This window comes from Hydra viridissima, unplaced genomic scaffold, assembly GCF_058129835.1.
Source record: "Hydra viridissima isolate aposymbiotic clone 2 unplaced genomic scaffold, HvirCarnegie_v1 scaffold_12, whole genome shotgun sequence".
NCBI classification, from domain to species: Eukaryota; Metazoa; Cnidaria; class Hydrozoa; order Anthoathecata; family Hydridae; genus Hydra; species Hydra viridissima.
The window spans coordinates 6,570,817-6,581,479 of NW_028324311.1; the positions used below are offsets into that span (position 1 = coordinate 6,570,817).

General features: G+C 35.7%; 1 protein-coding gene across 1 annotated transcript; it reads left to right on the top strand.

Annotated features, from left to right (window-relative positions):
• Window positions 1-8,892: 8,892 nt before the first annotated feature.
• Window positions 8,893-10,140, top strand: LOC149880994 (uncharacterized). The gene has a single exon (XM_090067913.1). It carries the CDS (start codon window positions 8,893-8,895, stop codon window positions 10,138-10,140), a length of 1,248 nt encoding a protein of 415 aa, XP_089924039.1.
• The last annotated feature ends 523 nt before the right edge of the window (window positions 10,141-10,663 follow it).

Sequence of the window (10,663 nt, forward strand, 5' to 3'; positions counted from 1 at the left end):
CTTCGATGTAAATGGTGTAGCTGTTTGAACCGGCGTTAGGACTGTATCTGAAAACATTATTTGTCGAATTGATGTTGGTATAGCTGTGAATAGTGTCAAAGCCAACAAGAGCCATTTCATACTTTTTATTAGGATCAAATTCAATGGGGTTGTCAAACTCGGTTTGGATGACGCTGTTTCTTATGGTTGGAGTTTCTTTTTTTGCTTTTGTAAGGAGATAAAATCCGCTCATCTTTTTATATAGAGTTGGGAAAATAAAAATTGTCGAATCCGCTTCGATATTTCCCACAATCCTTTTTAGAGGATAAATCAATGACGGCGAATCCGTGAGGTTGTGACCAACAATATTTACAAAACTTTTTAAACTCTTCTATCTTCATATCGCTTGAAACATGATCTTGATAAATGTGGTTTATGTTTTTAAAGTCTTGAGGAAACAAGCAAATGAAATTGGCATTTTCTCTGATGGTTTGCCTAGGCAGCATAAAATAGTTTTGAGCAAGGTAAAAGCAGTCAACGTTAGAATGTCTTCCTCGGATATAGTATTTTTCACATTTGTTTTGTTTAGTCAATTGCAAATCGTCAAAGATCATTAAATTGTTTTTGGATGAATCAAGATCTTCAGGATTAGGCACATCGTCAGCCGTTTCGAAAAATTGGCATTCCATATCTTCTGTGTTATCCCATTTTTTTGAAATTTCATTAATAACGCATTCAGGGCTTACGTTTAATTCATCAATTTTGTTTTGAATGTTAAACAAATTAAGAATAACTTCCTTTGGCAATTTCTTCTCGAACGAGTTTTTGAGTATTTTATATTCTGGCTGAAAAAGGGATTTTCCAAACACTTGCAAATGATTATAGTCTAACCACCCAGGTCTTAAAAGTAAATTGAGTAGCAACGTTGTTTTTCCACATCCTGATTTCCCAATAATGATTCCACGTATACTTTTAGGCAAAAGCTTGTTGTTTTTCCTTTTGCTTTTATTTACATTCCATGACAAATCAATCACTTCCATTTTTTTATTATGTTGAATATAAAAAAATGTATTGTGTCAAATGCAAAAGAATAACAGAAACGAACAACTTGTACCATTCTATAAGCAAAAGCAATAGAAATATGCTTAAAGGAACTTGTGCCGTCTGCGGAAGAGGCAAATGCAAGTTTGTTTCTGCGAATGAAGTCAATGGAGGAGACTTGGTGGAATCGATCAACAATTTTTCAAAAAAAATAAAGCTTCCATGGGCAAAATTTCCAGGAGAAATGCACATTCCAGGAATGAATTTTGCAGGACCTGGCACAAACTTGGACAAAAGACTCACATCCACAGACATGTATCAAGATTGGAGTAAACCGGTGGATAGAGTAGACAATGCAGCATACCACCACGATTTAGCTTACAAATATTTAAACGATGTTAAAAGCAGAAATGTAGCAGATCAAATGATGCTTGAAGAAATGAACTCCATTCCAAACCCCACTCAAAAAGAGATTAACGAAAGAAAACTGATCACTCCCATCATCAAAGCCAAAGCTAAATTCGGATTAGGTTTTAAAAAAAAGCACCGGAGAACCTGAAATGGACGGATCAGCTTGCAGAGGAGCTTCATAAACCAGTCATTCATCATTTTAAAAGAAGAAAAGTGTTTGTGAACGACATCGATGAAATATGGGCTGCTGATTTGGTTGACATGCATTCGTTTTCAAAATTCAACAACGGTGTAAAATACTTGCTCATGGTGATCGATGTGTTTTCAAAGTATGGATGGATCGTTCCGTTAAAGAGTAAAACTGGAGTTGATGTAGCTAGCGCTCTAAGCAAAATATTTGAGGAGAGAAAGTGTACAAAGATGTGGGTGGATAAAGGAAAAGAGTTTTACAACAAGCATGTACAAGCTCTAGGTGTGCAATTATACTCCACTGAAAATGAAGAAAAAAGTTCTGTTGTTGAACGATGGAACAGAACGATGAAAGAGAGAATGTTTAAATATTTTTCAGCCAACAACACCAATAAATACATTGACGTATTAGATGAAATGGTGAAAAATTATAACAACACCAAGCACTCTTCCATCAAAATGACTCCAATGGAAGCTAGCGATGAAAAGAATAAAGGTAGGGTATGGTGGAACCTGTATGGAAAGGATCAAACATTACCAGCAAAACCAAAATTTTCAATGGGAGACAAAGTGAGGATCGTAAAAAAGAAGTCTCATTTTGAAAAGGGGTATACACCGAGATGGACTGAAGAGGTTTTTACCGTGTTAAATGTTCAGCATACGAATCCACCCACGTATAAAATCGCTGATGCTAACAATGAAGAAATACAAGGTACATTTTATGAACAAGAAATGCAAAAGACGCAACAAGACATATTCAGAATTGAAAAAGTCATTCGAAAGCAAAAGAACAGATCACTAGTCAAATGGCTAGGATATCCAGACTCTTTCAACTCATGGGTGAATAATGAAGAAGTGATTTCTATGAAAAAAATGATCTAAAAAATCGTAGATTTTCATTATTCTGAAAAACGAGTTAAATAATTTTCTTTTCTATATAAAAGAAATGAGTTTTATTACAATTGAAAATTTTGATGAGAGTAAATTATCAGTTGGAGAAATTTACGCAGCAACCAAACCAGTAGCCTATCAAAAATTACCGATAAAATATTCTTATTCAAATGGAGACGGTCCTCTTGTATTACGAACACCTATATTATTTTCGTATGGTGTATGCGAGAATAAAGATCCAGCAACACAAAAATTGACTGGCTATTCCATGTCCTTCGTTTGCTTTGATGCTAAGAAAGGAAAGACAGAACAAGAAGAAAAGTTTATTAGCACAATGGAAAAGATTACTTTGTTCATTAGAAGTGAAGTAGATAAATTGTCAGCCAAACTTAAAAAGGGAGGAAGAAAAAAGCAAATTAATTCAGACGAATTGACTATTTTAAAATATAAAGCTGAACATGCTGATGCAGCACCAGTGTTTTATGCTAAAATGTATATAACTAAAGGATCTAAAAATGAAGACGAAATATTCATTACTTCTGTATTTCATAGAAAGAAAACAGATCTTGATACACAAAATAGAGTCAAAGGGGAACGTGGTAATAAAAATTTGGTTAGATCTTCTGGACATGATTTTATCAATCAAAGATGTTATGCTATTGGAGGGCTTAGAATTGAGGGGGTGTATATCGGTCCTTCGATTGTGTCTATTCAAGTTAAACTGGTCGAAGCCGTCATCGTAAAAAATGCATCTTTACCTCATAGCATCATGATGTGTGAAGACATGAATTTAGAGGTGAAAGAAGATGAAATAGAGCAGGATGATGAAATGTAAAAAAACCCTTTTTAAAATTTTTCTGAATTTTAAAAAAATGATCAACGTTGAAGGAATTGTACTACCGAATAAACCTCTCACCAACTTTCAATTAATAGATGCTGTGAAAAAGCTCAAAATTAAAAACTTTAGAGGTGTTTTTGTGAGGGATGAATTGTCTAAAAAGCCAAGAGTAAAAGAATGTGGAATTACCAACACGGGAGATTCCAGCACAGATGGATTTCATTGGGTCTGTTGGTATAAAGATGGAGACAAAAAATACAGCTTTGACTCTTATGCCCAGCCTCCTCTCGTCGAGCTCGTTGACTATTTGAAAAGCCCTGTCTTTTACAACAGCGAAAGAGTGCAGTTTGGTAACACGTCTTATTGTGGACACTTGTGTCTTTACGTCTTGAAAAAATTACAGGAAGGAGATGACTTTCAAAGTGTTGTTAACACACTTTGGTGAAAAAAAAGTCGTGACTATATAAAATGATTGACAAATTTGGAAGAACTGAATTAGGAAGGTATTTTTATGATCCTTCCTCATCAACAACCATAACAGGTGATCTCTATGTCAGGACAGATGGAAACAGCACCATCACTGCAGATTTGGATTACAACTCTCATAAAATCATCAATTTAGGTGAACCGACTAACGCACACGATGCTGCTACGAAAAACTTTGTAGATACGCATTCGTCAGGAGGAGGATCATCGATTGGAACTGCAGACTTGGATTTGAATTTTCACAAGGCGATCAATTTGAACGAACCTACTAATTCGCATGACGCCGCGACAAAAAATTATGTTGACGTCAGCTCGAGCATGAATGTGAAAGTAGATGGATCAAGCACGATCACTGGAGCCTTGGATTTAAATAGCCACAAATTGATCAACGTTTCCGATCCTACCGCTTTAAAAGACGCTGCAACAAAAGGGTATGTAGACACCAAAGTCTCTTACAACGCTATTTCATACACCGACATTAACATGACGTCGCACAAATTAACCAATTTAGCAGAACCTACATCAGCTTCAGATTCAGCTACGAAAAATTATGTAGACACGCATGCTTCAGGTGGAACAACTGTAGGTGTAGCAGATTTGGATTTGAATTCACACAAATTGATCAACGTGACTGATCCAACCAACTCACAGGATGGATCAACAAAGAATTATGTAGACTTGTTGTTGCAAAAATCGAGTTTGACCAGTGTCGTTCCAGGATCCAGTTTTACCAGTTTGGGGTTTAAGTCTCAGACGGTTGCGGCGCTAACCACTTCTCCTGTGTTTGCGTTTTCCGGAAAATCCGGAGTGCTGAGAAGATTGTGGTTGGCTTTATACAGCTCCTCTGGCACGAATATTCCAGGTCAAGTTTTCATTCGAATCTTTACTGACGGAGAAATCAATGTAGGGAATTATGCAGAAACAACAGAAGGAATTGGAGTGGATCAAACAGGACTTGCCACTGATTTGCTTTTTTCTCCTTTGGGAGGAGCTTTTTACGCCAATTCTTTGCAGGGATGCAACATGTATAACACCACTTCCTTGGGAGGATATTTCACATTGGACATGCCTTTCAGAAACGACGTCTCCATTCAACTCGTCAACAGAAATGCTACTGCCATCACTTACTGGATTCAACCGTTCATTTCCACACTTGCCTCCATTCCTGCAACCATCCCTCTTTACAAGCTGTACTGCAGAACGTTTCGATATTTGAACACCACTTATGGTAGCGAATACGTTTTGTTGAACACCAGCGGGAAAGGAAATGGTGTCTCGTTGAAATACATCAGGATGCACGTCATCGGCTCTTCTGGAAACTGGTGGGAATCAAGAGTCCGAATGTACGATGGGAATTTACCTCCAGGTAACGGTACTGTACTCACTCCTTGGACACCGTACAACACCAACAATTACACGTATTTTCCAGGATATGACGGTGACAGCACATGCATCTTTTCCTCTTCTGGATTAGAAGATTTTTATTTGTCGTCATGGAACGGCTCAAATTTAACTTCCTTCAACAACAAATCGACTGGACTTTTGTACCAATCCACTTCATCCATCGGATCGACCACCACCATCTCTTTTTACAGAAATTTCGGAGAAGCAGATTCTATGCCTACGGTTGCAGCTGGTAGAAGACTCGTTGTCACGCTCAACTCTGGTGATGCTCAAGTCGGTCAATCCGGAAGCTTTTACCTTCTTCTAGGACAAGCCTATTATTACGCATAAAAATCACTAGTGATTTCCATGAATCCGCAAATGGATATAATGTACAGATGAAAGAAAAAATTGAAAATGACTTAAATAAATTTCTTTTCATATAAAAAATAACAATGAGTATGTCAGATAATGAATTTTTAGAAGACGATTCTGATGCTGAGGATAGGCCTTACAATTGGCATATGTTGGTTGACCCTGAAGATGATGATCCAGAGGATATACCTAACAATAATATTGAAGCGAGTGCAAACAGACTTATATTAGTTGACCCTGAAGATGATGATCCAGAGGATATACCTTACAATGAATTACCGAGGGAAGAGAGACGAGAAACAATAATTACAAGAACCCGTGTAACTGAAGATGTTGAAATTGTAGAAAGCGATCCTGAAGATTTACGTTATTTTTATTATTACGATGAAATGATAGAACGGCAATATGAGCTTTTAAACCGACGAGAAAATTATGAAACGAGAGCAAACAGAATACGTGATGAGAGAGAAAGAAATCAAGAACATGATATTATCGAACGACGACGAAGAATTGAACGTCCTCCGTCTGAAATAATTATAACAGAGCCTACTGAACCTGGTGGAAAAATTAAAGTTAAACTTATTATAAGGAGACCGTCTGTAGTTGAAATTACATTAGAAGAAAAATTAACTCTTAAAAAACAAAAACGATATGAAATAATTGAAAGAGGACCAACAATAATATTTAATGGACGCAGACAATAATCATTTTATTCTTTATATGTGAGGAATAAAATGATGTATTATAAAAATTAATTTTTTTGTGATAATAAAAATGGAGAATCATGTGCATAAAAAAAATTTTTTTAATAACGATCGAAAGGCTCGTCATAAATCATATCTTTTTTTCGACAAGTATTTGAAGCATCCTCCTGTAAAAGTGGGAAGTAAGTATGAAATATTTACTCAAAAAGACATCACATTAAATAAACTGAGTCATCAGAAAATAACTTTTATGTTTGGAATAAAGCTTAAAAGCGGATTAGCTTTAGTGAATTTGAGGGAAAGCCTAAAATCAAAACTGGATTATTTCAGTCACAGCATCATACTATCAGAGTCGGTGGATAATGTGATCATGGAAATTTACAATAACAGCAAGTCAGATGTCATTATTAAAAAAGGGGAAAGTTTATGCTTTGTCAATTTCATTAATGAGTGAAAAAAAAAATTTTTTTCGTTTAATATAAAATGGAATACAATCACGATGCTAAATCTAACGCAAAAGCGCATGGACTTTATCCAGTTCTTCCATCAGCTCCTGTAGATGAAGGAGGACATGTTTATAGGCTTCAAAAAATAAGCGAAGTCCAAAAAGAGATGGACAACGAGAGGAAAAAGAGAGTGCATCTCAGCAAAAAGTATCATCGCGCTTTCAGAATCATTTCTTTTGTAGACTCTACGTTGCAAGCAGGTGGTCTTGCACTTGGAGTTGTTGGAATTGGAACTTTGAGCACCATCGCTGCTGCTCCTATTGCGATTGCGTGTGAAGGTGCGGCTATTGGAATGGGGTTTTTATCCATTGTAGGAGGACAAGTCAACAAAAAACTGACATTAAAAGCGGAGAAGCATGAAAAGATTAAAGTGTTGGCCGAGTCGAAATTGAACACCATCAACAGTCACATTTCAAAGGCATTAGTAGACAACATTGTGAGCGATTCAGAGTATGAATTGATTTTAGACGAGCTTCAAAAGTTTAAGAGTCTGATGAAAGAAATAAGAACTAAAACAAAAATCAACATTGACGAGATAACTAAAGAGTCGTTGATCCAAAAAGGAAGAGAAGATGCAATAAAAGCGTTCAACAACATGTTTAAAAAATCATAGATTTTCCACGGATCTAAGAAAAATTAATTTAAAAAACATGGATAAGTTTACGTTTAAGTTTTTTCTTGCGTTTTAAAAAATGTCCTTTTTTAAAATACTAGACCCTAACAAGAGGGATGAACTGGTGAAAGAATTTGTTGAAAGAAGAAAAAGAATCTATCAAGATAGTTTGAATGAGAATATTTATGATGCTAATCTTCAGACTGATTTGAGCAAGCTTTACAAGCCTCTGATTAAAAGCAATGAAAAGATGATCAAGAGCATCGAAGAAAGACGCAATGAACAAGCACCTCCAAGTTTTGATGAGACAAATCATTTAGGAGACATTTCATCCGTCTATTTAAATAAGTATAATAAGCGATTCGTAAACGATGTTAAAAGAAATTTCGAACTTAGTAAAATTAGTGATAAATTATACTTTGGAAAAATGGAGGTGGAGGTGGATGGAAATGATATCATTGTTGGAGGAGAAAGGTATAAAGGAACAAAAGGCCTTTGGGAGCTTATGACAGAATCTAAAGCTCCAAACGAATTAATGAGCAATGTTACCGATGAAGATTTGGAAAATTATGAAAAAATTATTTTCAACTCTGGTGCTATTTTTTCTAATGCAAATCCAAACAAGCCAAAAGCCTCCAGAAGCGAAAAATATCGGAAAATTATAGGTCCTTTTTGGGATAAATTTAAAAGTGAAACTAAAGTCAAAAAAGGCAATGGTGTGATTATTCTTCCAAGCGATCCAAATGCTCTTGTAGAAAATCTCAACTTGAGTATCGCTGCATGGCATGCTGGAAATAAAGAGTCGAGAAATGTAGCTGTTTCCATTTGCGATGAGCTGTTGAGGCAGAATAGGATTAATAAAGACGAGTACAAGGCTATGATGGCGTATATCGATATGAAATAAAAAAAATCTTTGGAAATAAAAAAATGATCGTTTATAGAAATAGATATGTTAAGAAGCATATTGTAGGTGGAAGTGGAATAATAGACACGCTTAAGAATTTCTTGAGAAGAGCGGCATCTTCAAGCGCTTCAAGAGCGGCATCTACTTTGGCTAATAAAATTGCAAAAACTGAACTGGGAAGAGAAGCCATCATGGCTACTAAATCTGCAGGAAAAGAGCTGGCTTCTGCAGCTATTTCCACTGCTAAAGACGTAGCTATTGATAAAGGTAAAAAGACCATTGAAAAATTGTATGCCAAGACTGGAACTCCAAAGCCAGCTGCAAAGAATGATCTCAGTCTTAAAAGCAAAGAAATTATTTCGAGCATTGTTAACAAAGCAGCAGCAGCAGCAGCACCGGTTATGAACGAATATTCTATGTTTGGATCAGGATTGTCGAAGAACAACGCGATTAGAATACAAGACTTGGTAAAAAAGGGAAATGGACTTTTGATTGCATGAGGATGCAAAAATTTTTTTCTTTGATGTATAAAAATGGCAAATTCCGATGTTTTAAATTTTACAGAAGAGATTATGGTGGATGAAGAAATTGAGAGATTTGAGTTTCACGAATACGAGCCCGTGAATAAAAATATAAATGTGGATGGAGAAATAAGGATCAATATTGAGCAGCAAGATTTGTTCACGCTTCCATCTGAGGCATACATTTTGGTTGAAGGAAGACTTTTAAAAGCGGATGGAACTTCTTACGCTGATACAGATGTTGTTACTTTGGTTAACAATGGTTTCATGTACATGTTCAGCCAGATTTCTTATCATTTGTCGAATAACGAGGTGGAGACCATTTACGAACCTGGACAAGCTACCACCATGATTGGATACCTCAAATATCCAGTAGAGTTCCAAGTGTCTGAAGGAATGAATCAGCTGTGGCAAAGAGACACGACAGCTTTAGCAGATCTTGTCAACAACACTGGATTTAAGCAAAGACAAGACTACATCATTGCAAAAAGTGAAGAAAAAGGAACGTTTTCGTTTTGCGTTCCTTTAAAGCACATTTTTGGATTTTGTGATGATTACGATAAAGTGCTCTATGGATTTAAGCATACAATTGCTCTTGTGAGAAAGAGCGATAGTGATGCTATTTTTAGAACAGCTGCAACAGCTGCAGGAAAACTGGATTTGACTAAACTGTCTTTGTTTATGCCTCATGTCACACCATCTGTAGCGGCTAGCAACAATCTTTACAAAATCATTGAATCAAAAGTAAATGTTCCAATTTCGTTCAGATCTAGACAATGCGACACCATCGCTGTTCCTGTATCCAATAACTTTAGTTGGAGATTAAGCGCAAGATCAGCTAGCGAAAGACCAAGGTATGTCATTGTTGGATTCCAAACCAATAAATCTGGAAGTCAAGAACTAAATCCTGCAGTCTTTGATCACTGCGACTTGAAAAACATATATGTCACTTTAAACAGTGAAAGATATCCTGCTGTTGATTACAATTTGGACTTTAACAACCAAAAATACTCAAGAGCTTATAAGGACGCTTCTAAATTTGACAATAGACTTTATGGAGTAAGCGATATCATAAGTCAACCTAATATATCTGCCTTAAACTATAGATACATTTGCCCTCTGTTTGTTTTTGATGTGAGCAAACAGGCTGAGAGACTAAAAACTTCAGTGGTAGATGTGCAAATAAAAGCTACATTTAATGCGAACGTTCCTGCAAACACCCAGGCTTTTGCTGTTCTCATTTCTGATAAATTGCTTAGATTTGAAACAGATGGAAGCAGATTTAATTTTGTTTATTGAAAGGACTCAAAAAATAATATTTTTAAAATAAAAAATGAGATATACGAAAAAGGATTTGAAAAAATTGCTGAAAGAAAACGGAATTTCCAAAACGTCAAACAATAAAATGTCATTATTAATGCTTGCGATTGAAAACAACTTGATTGATAAAAACATATTGATTAAAGACGTGAAGGAAGATCGACCCGTGGGTAGACCTAAAAAGGATTTAAATCTGTTAAAAGAAGAATAAAATGAAACAGTTTTTTCCATTTTTTCTAGAATGTAGTATCAAAGAGACTGATATAAATAAAAAAAGACATCTTGAGCTTCTTGCATTTGAAAGAGCAGGTGTGTTTCGCGAATCTGTTTACATCACTGAAAACGGAGATTTTAATATTCCAAAAGAGTACAACGACGAAGAGAGAGACAAGCTTTACCTACTTGTATGGAGTGGTGAGACAGAATATTCACGAATGGAAAAGAAAATCAAAGAGAATCTCAGTACTTGGAAAGTCTTGCCTAAAAAAGAAAAACTAAGAAT